The sequence below is a fragment of the Erythrolamprus reginae genome, unplaced genomic scaffold (assembly GCF_031021105.1).
Source record: "Erythrolamprus reginae isolate rEryReg1 unplaced genomic scaffold, rEryReg1.hap1 H_15, whole genome shotgun sequence".
Taxonomy (NCBI): domain Eukaryota; kingdom Metazoa; phylum Chordata; class Lepidosauria; order Squamata; family Dipsadidae; genus Erythrolamprus; species Erythrolamprus reginae.
This window is the reverse complement of record NW_027248468.1, coordinates 404,402-420,224: the sequence shown is the minus strand read 5'-3', so window position 1 is coordinate 420,224 and position 15,823 is coordinate 404,402. Positions and strand designations below refer to the sequence as shown.

Sequence of the window (15,823 nt, the reverse complement as noted above, 5' to 3'; positions counted from 1 at the left end):
TGTCTGGACATCAGGACTCTGCTGTAACGTATTATAGCCTGTCTGTTGGGAAGAACAGTTTTTCCTCTGTGTTTATTTTTTCCAGCTATAAAATACTTTTGGCTTTTACCAGAGTGTCTGGCTGTTTTTTCCAGTTGGTGTTGAGGTCTGGGGGAACCCAGACAGAACAGTTAGTAACACAGTTGTTAAGTGAATCTGGCTTTCCCATTGATGTGGGGAAAAATGCACCCTTGAGCTAAATCAACTCTCCTGTCCCTCTGAAGATTGCTGATGAGGACGAATGCCATACTGGGCTTCAGTGTTCCTAGCTCAAATTTGCTTACAAATATTTCTTACAATTCACTGGTAACAGATTTAACTTTGCTCCAGACTGTGACGGTGGGCAATCATTCTGGGAATAAAAGCAAGCATTTAGATCCAATTTAAAAAGTAATGCATGCCATTTCCTCACGGATTCTCTTCTTTTTTTTATCTCTCATTCCTCTTTATGGTCCTTTCCCTTAAAAGCACAACTATTTCATAGCGGGGGAAAAAAATCTTATATGACATCACAATAAAATCTGCCATGGGACAATGGCATATTGTGTGTGTATCTGAATGGATGGATGGATGGATGAGAGAAAGAGAGTGGAGTGTGTTTTAAAATAGCAGGCTTTTACAACTGTGAGAAAGGAAGATAATGCTAGGTTGCCATAGACCAGGAGGCCTGGATCAGGCAGAAATATTGGCAGACAAACTCAGGGTATTTTGGAGAACTACCAAGACCATCCTTTCTCCAGGTATGTATTTTTTTTTTCATATCGTTTCCATCGCCCTATGCTAGCATGAAGTTAAACATTGCAATTTATTTTATTTTATTTTTATTTATTAATTTTGTCCAATACATAATACACATTGAAGAGAATAGATATGTAATAATATAAGTAAAGAATAGAATAGAAGAAAAGATATAAAAGTATAGGTGAACATATTTGAAAGGAAGAAAAGATAAATGAGATAAGGAGAGACAATTGGACAGGGGACGGAAGGCACACTGGTGCACTTATGCATGCCCCTTACTGACCTCTAAGGAACCTGGAGAGGTCAATCGTGGATAGTCTCTAAGGGAAAAATGTTGGGGGTTAGGGGTTGACACTACTGAGTCAGGTAATGAGTCCCACGCTTCAACAACTCGGTTGCTGAAGTCATATTTTTTACAGTCAAGTTTGGAGCGGTTAATATTAAGTTTGAATCTGTTGTGTGCTCTAGTGTTGTTGCGATTGAAGCTGAAGTAGTCATTGACAGGTGGAACGTTGCAGCATATGATCTTGTGGGCAATACTTAGAACGTGTTTTAGGCGACGTAGTTCTAAGCTTTCTAGACCTAGGATTGATAGTCTGCTTTCGTAGGGTATTCTGTTTCGAGTGGAGGAATGAAGGGCTCTTCTGGTGAAGTATCTATGGACATTTTCAAGGGTGTTGATGTCCGAGATGTGGTATGGGTTCCAGACAGGATGGGTCTGGCAAAGGTTTTGTAGGCTCTGGTGAGTAGTGTGAGATCGCCAGAGCAGAAGCTGCGTAGGATCAGCTTAATAACTCTAGATGTCCAACACCTCTAAAATTCCCAGACTGATAATGCCAAACTGAACAAATAAATACATACTCTTACATGGAGATCTGAAAGGATGGTTAAAAAACAGGGCCGGACAAGAAAGAAGGAAGCTTATCAAAGAGAAAAGCAACTCAGAATTAAGAAGAAATTTCTTGACATTGGAAACAATTAATGAGTGGAACAATTTGCTTTCAGGATGCTTCATTGCTGGAGGTTTTCAAGGAGACAGTGGACAGCCATTTGTCCAGAATTTCATAGGATCTCCTACTTGAGCAGGGGGTTGAACTAGAAGACCTCCAAGGTCCCTTCCGATTCGGTTATTCTGTATTCTGTGTGCTACAACCACACAGGTGTCATGCATATACAGTGGTACCTCTACTTATGAACTTAATTCATTCTGTGACCAGGTTCTTAAGAAAAGTTTGTAAGAAGAAGCAATTTTTCCCATAGGAATCAAATAATGCCAGGAGATTCCTAGAGAGGCCCCATGGAGGCTTCTCCTTGCCTTTTCCGGCCCCTTTTCCTCCCACACGATTCCTAGAGAGGCCCCACGGAGGCCTCTCCTCGCCTTTTCCGGTTACACTTTTGCAGGCTCAGATTTGTAAGTAGAAAATGGTTCTTGAGAAGAATCAAAAAAATCTTGAACACCCGGTTGTTATCTAGAAAAGTTTGTAAGTAGAGGTGTTCTTAGGTAGAGGTACCACTATATTGTAAAAGAAAAATGGAAAAAAGGAGGGCTTCTCACATGTGATTACAATGACTTTTGTGACCTCCCCTATGGATACCCCTATATACTTATTAATATAGGCTAACCAGTTTGGTTACAAATTAGGGATTAGAAAATTAACTTTCAAAATCGAATTGAAACCATGACACATCAAATGTCCCACCATCGTTTTTTGAAAATGGTCATCTAAGGCGGACCAGGGAAATTAAAACTATCTTCTATGACAGGATCCACTGATCTTATGTCAGTGATGGCAAACCTTTTTCCCCTCAGGTGCTGAAAGAGCATGCACGTGTACTATCGCGCATGCATGAGTACCCACACCCATAATTTAATGCCCGGGGAGAGCAAAAACAGCTTCCCCCACATCCCAGCGGCCCTCTGAAGGCCGTAAATGGCCTGTTTCCCAACTTCTGGTGGGGCCATAGGCTTGTGTTTTCCCCTCCCCAGGCTCCAAAGGCTTTCTTGGAGTTGGGGGAGGATAAAAACACCTTCTCCAGCCCCCTGGAGGCTCTCCGGAAGCCCAAAACACCCTCCCAGAGCCTCTGTGTCAGCGAAAAATCAGCTGGCCATCACACATATGTATGTTGGAGCTGAACTAGGCAACAGCTTGCATTTATTTATTTATTTATTTGATTTTTATGCCGCCCTTCTCCTTAGACTCAGGGTGGCTTATAACATGTTAGCAATAGAACTTTTTAACAGAGCCAGCCTATTGCCCCCACAATCTGGGTCCTCATTTTACCCACCTCGGAAGGATGGAAGGCTGAGTCAACCTTGAGCCGGAGGTGAGATTTGAACCGCTGACCTTCAGATCTACAGTCAGCTTCAATGGCCTGCAGTACAGCACTCTACCTGCTGCACCACCCCAGCTCTTGCATGCCAGCAGATATGGCTACACGGGCCACCTGTGGCACCCATGCCATAGGTTCCCCAACACAATCCTATATAATGATGCTTTGACTGAAATTCTTGAAACAATTGAGTAATCTAATAATAATAATAATAATAATAATAATAATAATAATAATAACAATAATAATAATAATAATAATGACAATCATAATAATCATAACTGGAACATGTGCCAGAACTACCATCTACCAGTGGCAAAGAACTGGTGGGATCATAAGCCCGAAAAAGTGGTCGAAAATGAGCAAGCAAAACTACTGTGGGACTTCCGACTGACCAAATTCTGAAGCATAACCCACCAGACAGCCTGATTGTGGAGAAAAAGAAAGTATGGATCATCAACATCGCAATCCCATGAGACAGCAGAATTGAGGAGAAGCAGCTAGAGAAATTAGTGAAATAAGAAGATCTAAAAATCGAGCTGCAACGACTCTGGCATAAGCCCGTGAAAGTGGTCGCAGTGGTACTTGGCACGCTGGGCGCAGTGCCAAAGGGTCTCAGCGGACATTTGAAAACCATCAGAATTGACAAACTCTCCATCTGTCAATTGCAAAAGGCCGTTTTACTGGGATCGGCAAACATAATTCGCCACTACATCACGCAGTCCTAGGTGCTTGGGAAGCGCCCGACTGGTGATGAAATACGAAATCCAGCATAGTGATCTCGTTTGCTGTGTTGTATTTACATAATAATAATAATAATAATAATAATAATAATAATAATAATAATAATAACAACAACAACAACAACAATTTGTAAGATTTGTATGCCGCCCCTCTCTGAGCAGAGTAAAAATGTAAAAGCTCAGTTGTCAAATTCTTGTTATGCTATCAACCAGCAGAGACTAACTTTTAGTCTCAGTTCTAGCCATAAATTGAGGACTACCTGTATTTTGACGTTTTCCATTAAGCGCATTAATGTTTGGTTGCTGCATGGGAGCAACACAAAGAAAAACTCTCAGATCTCAGGGCCTCTCCCTGTCCTGTGGGGCTTCTGTTATCTCCGTCAATCATTTTTCACATCCTATGTCTGGCAGTTATCTCCCAGTAATCCCCTCGGAGCAGGCTTGTTCCCAAGTTAAATAATCCTTGGGGATGTGTATGCTTGCAGCTTTCTGACAGCTCATCACATCTTAGTCCCTATCTTGATTCTCTCGTTTCCAGCTTCTACTCATAGCTCCTCAGGGAACAATCAGCTGCAATGGAACTTCATGCCTTTTGAGTAATTGCGTATATTAGAGGGAGAATTAAGAGTATTTTTCTTGCGGCTCATCTTTGCCTTTTATTGGCAAGAAGTGGACTTCCCCCAAACCTGGAATGCTTTAGTCTTAAAAATAATAAATTGTCATATCATTTTATGCAATCAGCTAAAGGTTACAGAAAATGGCTGCAGATCACCAGGTTGGGAGGAGAGGAATTGATAGGGAAGCTTGGGTTTTATTGTCTACAGAACAAATCCATTTTTCTGCAAACCTGTTAGGAGAATTAGGCAAATTTTATTTATTTATTTATTTGTTTGTTTGTTTGTTTATGACTTGATAGGGAAGCATAGGTTTTATTGTCTACAGAACAAATCCATTTTTCTGCAAACCTGTTAGGAGAATTAGGCAAGTTTTATTTATTTATTTGTTTGTTTGTTTATGAAAATAACTTGTTGCTTATATCCTAAGATTTTTATTAATATTGCTTCTTCACTGCTTATTTGACCCCTATGGCAATCATTAAGTGTCGTACCACATGATTCTTGACAAATGTATATTTTATTTTATGTACGCTGAGAGCATATGCACCAAGACAAATTCCTTGTGTGTCCAATCACACTTGGCCAATATAATTATATTCTATTCTATTCTTTATTTTTATTTGTTAAGTATGTATTGGTAGTATACATAGATATAAGGCTGTTTATATACATGAGATGGGTACTAATAAAAGACAAGCATTAGGACAGGGGATGGTATGCACTCTGGTGCACTTATGCACTGCCCCTTACTGACCTCTTAGGAATCGGGTGAGGTCAACAGTGGATAGTCTAAGGGTAAAGTTTTGGAGGTTTGATGACGAAACTACAGTTGGGTAGTGAATTCCAGGCATTAACTACTCGGTTGCTGAAGTTGTATTTTCTACAGTCAAGTTTGGAGCGATTCAGTTTTAGTTTGTATCTTTTGTGTGCTCTTGTATTGTTGAGATTGAAGCTGAAGTAGTTGTTGACAGGAAGGACATTGTAGCAGATGATTTTATGAGCTATGCTTAGGCTGTGTAGAAGGTGATATAGTTTTAAGCTTTCTAAGCCTAGGATTTCAAATCTGGTTGCGTAAGGTATTCTGTTTCGAGTGGAGGAGTGGAGGGCTCTTCTCGTAAAGTATCTCTGGACTCTTTCTAATGTATTTATGTATGAAATGCGGTGTGGGTTCCAGACAGATGAGCTGTATTCTAGGATTGGTCTGGCGAAAGTTTTGTATGCTCTGATTAGTAGTGTGATATTACTGGAGAAGAAGCTATGTAGGATTAGGTTAACAATTCTTGAAGCCTTTTTGGCGATGTTGTTGCAGTGGGCTTTGGCCTTTGGGTCATTTGATACAAGTATTCCAAGGTCCTTTGCAGAGTGAGGGTTGTCTGCAAGGTCTTGTCTATTCAGCTTGTATTTGGTGTTCTGATTCCTTTTGCCAATGTGAAGGACAGAGCATTTGTTGGTTGAGATTTAGAGTAGCCAGATGTTTGACCATTTTGACACAGAATCAAGACCTTTTTGAAAGATAACAGTGTTATTGGTGGTGTTGAAGAGTTTTACATCATCGGCAAAGAGAACACAGTTGTTTGTAATATGATCGCAAAGTCATTTATATAAAGTATGAAGAGTGTTGGTCCCAGTAAGCTGCCTTGGGATACGCCGCTGTTAACAAGAACAGGATTAGATAGGGCGCTCCCTATTTTGACCAGTTATCTGTTTGATAGGAATGCAGTTATCCAGTCATGTAGGGGTTGGGAGATGCTGTAGGATTTCAGTTTTAGAAGTAGTTTATCATGAACCACTGAGTTCTTAAGCTTTACATAAGTCTATGTAAGCTTTACATAAGTCTATTGGTTTGCCCTGATCGAGATGTGTAGTCTATATGTTTTTGCAGTGTATGAGTTGCAGGTTAAAGGATATTTTTTTCTGAAACCAAACTGTTTGTTAATATTCAAATAATAAAAATTAAAGAAGGAAAACACGGTGAAAAAAGGTTAAATTCACTGATAGCCTGCATTTAAAGTAAAAGACAAGATAATAAATAGTTTTCATTTAGAAAATGTAGACTTAGGCAACTGCTCATATTTTTTTTACCAAATTGGGGTGCCTCAACTAAGAAGCCCCTGCTGCCCAGAGTAGCCACCCATATAATCTATGAGAAAAGAGATTCTTGTATGAAGCCCTGCACTGAATTAGGTGAGAAGCAAGCAAGAGATTGATTCAAAGTATGGTAATTGTGGACTGGCCCCACTGGAGACAGTGGTTAAGGGATTGGGGAGGATCTAGAAGACCTGGGTGCAAGCTATCCCTTAGTTATGGAAGCTAAGGGAGTAATTTTAAGCCAGCTATTATCTCGTTCATCCTATTATATCTCATAATTTTGCTACTGTGGAGGGGGTGGGGAATTGATGGACAGAATGCTATATATGCTACCTTCAGCTTTTGGGGAAAAGGATAGGAGTAGCCAGCCTGTCTGTCTGTCTGTCTGTCTGTCTATCATCTAACTCTGCTTATCTGGGTGTTGATTGCTGTGGGGAAGTGTTTTGATTGTTTTTGTTACCTTTTTATCTTTTTGATCTCCTTTAAATGCTATGTAGATGTTGTTTATCACTATTTATTTATTTATTTATTTATTCATTCATTCATTCATTCATTCATTCATTCATTCATTCATTCATTCGATTTCTATGCCGCCCTTCTCCTTAGACTCAGGGCGGCTTACAACGTGTTAGCAATAGCACTTTTTAACAGAGCCAGCCTATTGCCCCCACAATCCCGGTCCTCATTTTATCCACCTCGGAAGGATGGAAGGCTGAGTCAACCTTGAGCCAGTGATGAGATTTGAACCACTGTCCTACAGGTCTACAGTCAGCTTCAGTGGCCTGCAGTACAACACTCTACCTGCTGCGCCACTCCAGCTCTATATGTTCCTGATGATGGCTTATTTGTTTGTGTGCCAAGCGCCAGGACTTCTCTGACACTTTGGGACTTGGTTTGGACTAGGATGCTCACAGTTTTCCAACTGAAGCTATGTTTAAATCTATCCAGGTATTGTGAAATTAAGAAGTTTCGTCATGATTTTTTCTGCCAGTTGGTGTTCATGTATAGCGCTCATAAGTCCTGCTGGCCATGTAGTTAGGGAAATGTCTTCCGACAATGCTGGCTCAATAGTCTTGAAACTGAGATGAGCACTGCCCCCCCTCCACCCCCTGGAGTTGGTAAGAGCCAGAGGAATAAAATCCTCTAGGACTCGTTTACCTTTTATTTTTTTAAAGAGCACAAATGCTTATCTCAGTTTTGATGCTGGAACTCTTGAATTGAAGCAGAATTTCAACGAATTTGAAATGTTTGAATGGGTCGTTCTCATATTTATTCTACCTGCTTTAATCCATTAAATATTTAAGGAACATATTTTTCCCCCCACCCACATTCCTGGGGTTTATTAGATTGCTTGGTACAGCAATTTTAAGAACTGTGAAGGGTAACTCATCCTGTTTTTAATCAGTAGGACTCAAAAATAGATACATTGACATAGTGCTTGCTAAATTGAAATTTTACACATGAAACTCTGACTTTGTTATTATTGACAGGAGAGAATATTAATATAAATACACATTCTAATCTAACAAGCATTCCTGTGGATGCAGAATTCTCATTCTGCAAATAAGGGAAAGGCTCACATAGAGGTAGTCCCTGACTTACAACTGCTCATTTAGTGACTCTTCAAAATTACAATACTGAAAAAAGTGACATGACTTGTTTTTCACACTTACGACCATTTCAGCATCTTTATAGTCACACGATTAAAATTTAGATGCTAGGTAACCGGTTCATATTTGTGATGGCTGCAATATCCTGGAACCTTGTGATCGCCTTTTGTGACTTCTTTACAAGTAAAGGAAGCTAGATTCACTTCGTAAACATGCAATTAATTTAATAATTGCAGGGATTCACTTAAACAACTTTGACAAGCAAGGTCATAAAATGGGGCAAAACTCACTTAACAAATTTATTGCTTAACCATAGAAATTTTGAATATAATCATTGTCCTACGTTGAGAGCTAACTGTTTTACAATGGTATTTATAGATTCTATAAATACCATTGAAAATAGGTTGTCCTCAGCTTACGACAAAATGAAAAAATATTGGAGTACAGTATTATTTCTGTACTCCAGAAACCCAACCCTTTACTCCAAAGTAACCTCATTCAGTTTTGTTTATGCTATTCCATGGTACTCTAAGCCAGGTCACCAACCTTTCGGACCTCAGAGACCACTAAATTTGTAATTTCAAATCCCGTGGACCACTAATATGATCTGCCTAAGGACCAGCTGGGTGGGTGTGCCTAGGTGGTCATGTGACTGCATGGGCATGGCCAACTCAACGTCACTCATGTCGAGGGCCGCCTTGCCAGCTTCTACTCGCCCGTCCCCTCCCCGCCATTCATCCCCTCCCCAACAGGAAGCAATTGTTGGAGCTAAGCAGGCATCATGAGAAAGAGTTGTCAAAACTGCGGAATTCAAATTGGATCTCACCAAGAAGGAGGCGCAGCAGAAGCACCTCACTAAGGACTACGAGCATAGGCTTCCCAAACAGAGGGAAGACCTGTGGGAGTGCAAGGCAGGTACAGATGCCTGGAGGCTCAGTGGGATGGGATGGTCAACCAGAAAGGGGAGACTCTCTGCATTGTTCATTGCACATATCTGGACCAGGGGCTACAGTTTGAGGACCCCTGATTTAGTACGATATTAAAAAAGTAATTTTTCTGCTGACCACCTACATTTTCTCACGCATCACCAGTGGTCCACAGACTACCAGTTGACCGCTACTCTAAGCCAGGTTTTGATAAACTAAGATCTGAGGAAAGAGTCATATTGTTTGGCCCTGGCAAACCCAGTCACAAACCAAGATTTACAAAACACAACAACTGAGTTCCAACCATTCGAAACATAGAAACATAGAAGACTGACGGCAGAAAAAGACCTCCTGATCCATCTGGTCTGCCCTTATACTATTTCCTGTATTTTATCTTAGGATGGATATATGTTTATCCCAGGCATGTTTCAATTCAGTTACTGTGGATTTACCAACCACATCTGCTGGAAGTTTGTTCCAAGCCTCTACTACTCTTTCAGTAAAATAATATTTTCTCACGTTGCTTCTGATCTTTCCCCCAACTAACCTCAGATTGTGCCCCCCTGTTCTTGTGTTTTCCTATTAAAAACACTTCCCTCCTGAACCTTATTTAACCCTTTCACATATTTAAATGTTTCGATCATGTCCCCCCTTTGCCTTCTGTCCTCCAGACTATACAGATTGAGTCCATGAAGTCTTTCCTGATAGGTTTTATGCTTAAGACCTTCCACCATTTTTGTAGCCCGTCTTTGGATGGGCTACAAAGATGGAGCCATTGATGGGCTACATCAATGGAGCCATTGACGGAGCCAAACTGTGTGGCCCTGTATCATGAGTAAGGCCTGCCAGCGAAGATGTAGTGCAGAAACAAGGAAACCAACTCTTCATAAGTTGTCACAACCTCCATCCATTGATTGCTCCTAATGGAAGATAATGGGAGCTGAGTTCCCACACCATCTGGAATGTCAGACTTACTCAGTGTAAAAGAGTTTAGAGCTGGCCATGGGAATAGGGGAGGAATTTAATGAGTCATTTAGGGAGACAATTCAGAAAAGGTTACCAGAAACACAAGATAATGTCATTTTAATTTTGTTTAGTATAAGATGGGACACAGAGGAACTTGCACAGGCTTTTGAGATTCTGCTATTCTATTTTATTACAATTTTAAAAAATAATCCTGGAATCCCTGCTTTTTAATCCAGGCCAGTGATAGCGAACCTTTTTTCCTTGGTGCTGAAAGAGTGTGCATGCGCGCTGTTGCGCATGCGTGAGTGCCCATACCCATAATTCAATGCCTGGGGAGGGCTAAAGCAGTTTACCCCACCCTCCGGTGCCCTATGGAGGCCAGAAATGGCCTCTTTCCCAATTTCTGATGGGCCCAGTAGGCTCATGTTTTGCCCTCCCCAGGCTCCAAAGGCTTCCCTGGAGCCAAGGAAGGGTAAAAACGCTCTCCCCCATCTCTGGAAGCCAAAAATGCCATCAGACTCATTTATGCCATCAGGCTTGTGATGATTCGATCTCAGCCCCCTGACCGATGAATGTTTGTATGGCTGTTGTTTGAATGGGTATGACTGATTTTTAACACAACTGGGGATTTTAGATTGTTTGTTTAGTTTTAATTTAACTGGATTTAGATACTGTATTAGTTGCTTTTATAGGTTGTAAGCATATAAAACAAACAAACAAAGTATATTTGCTTCCTTATTTATAAGAATAACAAAGGTGGAATAAAATAATAATCATTCTCTCTCTCATTCAGGCATGTGAGGGTTATTCCTGTCTCGGAAATGCAGATGGTATCACTATGACCTAGAGCAGTGATGGCGGACCTGTTTTGGTTCGTGTGCCAAAAGGGTGTGTGTGAGTGTGCTACCACGCACGCACGTGCCCACAACTATTCCCACCCTCCATGCTTGCACACGCCTCTGCGCTGCCTCTGTGCATGTGCACAATCCCCTCTGTCCCCGCTGAAGCCTGAGATGGTAAAAAAACCAGGCAAACGGGAAGTTTGGAAAAATGGACTTACGGTTTGCCTGTTGTGCTGTTTTTCGCACTCTGAATCCTTCAGGGAAGCTTCCTCTGAAGCCCCAGAGTGTGAAAAACAGCACAACGGGCAAACCGGAAGTCCATTTTCCGAACTTCAGTTTGGGTGGTTTTTTTGCACTCCGGGGCTTCAGAGGAAGCTTCCCTGAAGCCTCCAGAGGGCAAAACAGCCTTCCCCAAGGCCGAAAATCAGCTGGCGACCACACGCATGCACGCTGGAGCCGACATAGAGCAACGCCTCGGGTGCCCTTCGATATGGCTCCACGTGCCACCTCTGGCACCCATGCCATAGGTTCGCCATCCTGGATTTAGAGTCCTCTTCTCCTGAGTTGCTCAATAAAAATAAGCCAGGTTTGGGCTGTTGTTGTTGTTTTTGCTGGGTATCGGAGGATTCGGTTAGAGTTCTATTATACCCACGCAAAGAGAAAGTCGCTAAGCCAGAGGACAACGTTTAGGCTATTCTTTAACCTGCCAAACCCAGCAGCCACTTCCTTTCAAAGGTTGCAATTCCCCAGCTGCGTGGCCCTAATCCAAGCTGCCTTTGCGCTCCTGAACTGTTCCAGCCAAGAGAAGAACAAGTCATCCTTACTTTCTGGGAAGCAATCTTCAGGATCCAGCAGTTCTTCTGCCAGTTCGGGCATCTGTTCCAGGAGCTCTGAGGGAATTGCTAAATCCACTGTGCTTCCTTCTGACAGGCTGATTTCATCAAATTTCTAGGGAAGAAAGAAGAGCAGAGACTTCGTCATCCAGTCTTAGGGAAGTACATGACTCTGACACCTCTGAGAAGGGTGAAAACATAGAACACAGAACAACAGAGTTAGAAGATGCCCTGGAGGCCTTCTCGTCCAACACCCTGCTGGAGCAAGAGATTTAGCCACAACTTCTGGTGGCAAGATGTTCCGTTGGTTGATTGGAAAGAAATTGACATGCCTGCCATGTGGGGAAAGGTGCACATGCAAACAGGTGAGCAAAAAGCAAAATTATAGAGAAAAGTAAGTCTACAGAAGCATTTTAAAACTACAGTGCTCAATTGTTTCTGGCGCGTTAGTTAACAACCATGGGGAGCCACTGGTAGAGGTCAGTTGTCAGTTTGAAATGAAGCGTCTTCCTACAGAAGACAAGATGACCGTGTGCTGCTAAAGTTATTTCAGAGGGACACAGTTGGCAACAAAGGGAATACAAGGTAAAATATGACAGGGAGAATAATCCCACGTACCTTTATTATTACTTAATCATTTCATTTGTATCCCTCCCCATCATTTTTTTTTTTCAAATAACTCAAGGCAGTGAATATATGCCACACAACTTCTTCCTCTTATTTTGCTCTCTAACAGCAATCTTGTAAGGTGAGTTAAGATGAGAAAGTGTGACTATCTGGCTTTTAGTCCTAAGGCAGGACTAGGACTTACCATCTCCTGGTGATTGGTCCAAAATTAACCAGCTGGCTTTCCTGCCTGGCACTTAAACTCACTGTCTCCTATTTCTAAACTGGTGCTTTAACTACTAGACTATTGGTCTAATTCAGGGGTAGGCAAAGTTGGCTCTTTTATGACTTGTAGACTTCAACTCCCAGAATTCCTGAGCCAATTATGCTAGCTCAGGAATTCTGGAAGTTGAAGTCCACATGTCATAGACGAGCCAACTTTGCCTACACCTGGTCTAATTAATTGTTATTCCAATGAAATTCATCACCCTGTCATTTAAAATTGATACACACACACACACACACACACACACACACACATATATAAATATGTTTTAATTTTATTAATTTTCAAATTCAGCAAAAAAAACATGTGACATATATATATATATATGTCACTTTTTTTTTTGCTGAATTTGAAAATTAAGGGGAGACAAGGATAGATCTATTTTGGCCTTATTTTGGCCTCATCAGCTAGCCATACCCACTGGTGTGTGTGTGTATATGTATATGTATATGTATACAGTATATAACTTTTGGTTGTTTTTGCTGAATTATATATAAACAGGAAGGAGTGGTTTCAAAAGCTAGGATATTAGGGTTTGGGTGTAGTTTTTTTAACAGCAAGGCGCTCTACCACCCCAGAGCCATATATATAAAACAACACCCAAACCCGAAGATCCTAACTTTTGAAACCACTCCTTCCTGTTTGGAAAAGAAAGACACATTATCCGAATTCACAAAATAACTAGGCTACAGTAGAATTGGATGGCTGTGTGATTTAGCAAGTTGCAGGAAAGCAGACTTAGCCTTAATGTGCTTTGTAAATCAGATTGTCACATTATATCATAATAATGTAAGTGATATGGCTGGGCTCAGAGTGTTATGTGAACCCAGCAACTGTTTTCTTTCAGGTTTAGGTTTCAGTGTTGTTGTCACCCCTGCCCCCCACGACAGTGTTGCGACTGTATGATTGAATCTAAACCCTTTTTGGGGAGGGGGTGTACTGTGGCACAAATATATGGGTGCAACCCCCATTTTTACTGTTTTGATATGCCCCATTCTCAGATATTACTAGTTGTGCCTATTGCTTCATTCTTCTACTTCGGCTGCGACAAATATACACAATTAGCTTGGAGTAAGCCCACTGAAAGCCACTGAAATTAAATTCTGAATATAAGATTACTCAGTTATGAATTTCATGTTCAGGAATGTGATATTTGGGGAAAATTACAACAGGTGGTCCTCAACTTACATCCGAGCCCAGCATTTCTTTTGCTAAGTTAAATGTTTGTTAAGTGAGTTTGGTCCCGTTTTACGACCTTGCTTGCCACTGTTGTTATGTGAATTATTTCAATTAAGTTAGTAACATAGTTGTTAAATGAATTTGGCTTCTCCACTGCTGGGCAAAAGGTCGCACAAGGTAGAAAGATAGAAACATAGAAATTGAAGGCAGAAAAAGATCTCATAGTCTGCCCTTATATTATTTCCTGTATTTTATCTTAGGATGGATCTATGTTTATCCCAGGCATGTTTCAATCCATTTACTGTGGATTTACCAACCATGTCTGCTGGAAGTTTGTTCCAAGCATCTACTACTCTTTCAGTAAAATAATATTTTCTCACGTGGCTTCTGATCTTCTCCCCAACTAACCTCCCTTGCTCTTGGGTTCACTTTCCTATTAAAAACACTTTCCTTCTTAACCTTATTTAATAATTAATAATAATAATAATAATAATAATTTATTAGATTTGTATGCCGCCCCTCTCTGAAGACTCGGGGCAGCTCACAACAATAAATAACCACCCCTTAAAAAAATTTAAAGACTCGGGACGGCTCACAACAATAAACAATAACCCTTTAACATATTTAAATGTTTCAATCATGTTCCCCCCCTTTCCCTTCTGTCCTCCAGACTATACAGATTGAGTTTATATGACACCAGGAAAGTGCGACAGTCATAAGTACATGCCAGTTCCAAGTGTGAATTTTGATAATATGACCACGGGATGCTACAATAGTCGTGAGTGTGAAAAATGGCCGTGAGTCACTATTTTCAATGCCACTGTAACTTTGAATGATCGCTAAATGAATAATTGTAAGTTGAGGATTACCTGTATTTAGCTCCATGTGCTGATGTAAGCATTTAGGAGTTGCTAGTAGTAGTCTCCTAACACTCTCAAAAAAGAGCAAATTCCTGCATTAATAAACCTTTACTTTCAGAAAAGGAGATTGGAAGTCATTTCTTAAAGCAGTGATTTTCAACCTTTTTTGAGCCGCGGCACATTTTTTACATTTACAAAATCCTGGGGCACACCACCAACCAAAATGACACAAAATGACACTCTCCTCTCTTTTTCCATCCCTGTCTCCTCCCCCCCTTGTGTGTGTGTGTGTGTGTGTGTGTGTGTGTACACACTCTTGAACCATTTCCAAAAACAGGTGAGGGCTGGGTTTTTTCTCTCTCTTATTCTTTGGGTGCTTTTTATCATATGTTTTAAATCAAGAGTCACTTCTCTCTCTCTTTTGTTTCTCTCTCTTTCCTCTCGTTCTCTGTCTCAATCATTTTCTCATTTCTTTTTTCCTCCCTTTTTTGCTCATTTCACTCTCTCTCTCCCTTCCTCTCCTTTTCTCTCTCTCTCTCTTTCTCTCTTTCTTGCTTTCTCTCTCTCTCACACTCTTGCTTTCTCTTTCTCTTTTCTTTCTCTCTCTTGCTTTCTCTCTCTCTTGCTTTCTTTCTCCCTCTCTCACTCTTTCTCTCTCAGCAAAAAGTTGCGAGATTGGAACCTGAGCTTCCTTCTTCGCGGCACACCTGACCATGTCTCGCGGCACACTAGTGTGCCATGGCACACTGGTTGAAAAACACTGTCTTAAAGTATCAGGATTTCTGATCCGCAAAAGCAGGTACGCTAACTGGGACAAGAACAAAATTCAAAGGTCTCAAACATCTCTGGGGGATTCCGGACGTTGTTTCTAGGAAAAGCAAAAAGCAGAGATTCCCAACAGAAAGAAGGAACAGTTTGAATTAAATCAGGTAAACAGAGAATAAGTGGCGTCTGCAGCAAGAATTACCAGGCAGCGACAAAAGGAAAGATGATAATATTTGTGGAGCTCAGCAGCACAGCCACAGGGGGGATAGATGAGAAACCCAAAACAAAGAAACACAATTAAAAACAACGCACAGTAAGAGATGGGAGCTCTTTCAAAGTCAAAGAATGTGTCTGCTTCATTCTGGGGAAGGGGACGTGTAAAGTGGACGAA

The 15,823-nt window shown here is 41.0% G+C and overlaps 1 protein-coding gene across 1 annotated transcript in view; it reads right to left on the bottom strand.

Annotated features, from left to right (window-relative positions):
* LOC139155356 (sodium channel protein type 5 subunit alpha-like) overlaps positions 1-15,823 on the bottom strand; it is a 377,085-nt gene that overhangs the window by 92,115 nt on the left and 269,147 nt on the right. The window contains exon 15 of the mRNA XM_070730487.1: positions 11,728-11,851. Within this exon, the coding sequence (XP_070586588.1) occupies positions 11,728-11,851 (124 nt within the window). The remainder of the gene's footprint in view (positions 1-11,727; positions 11,852-15,823) is intronic.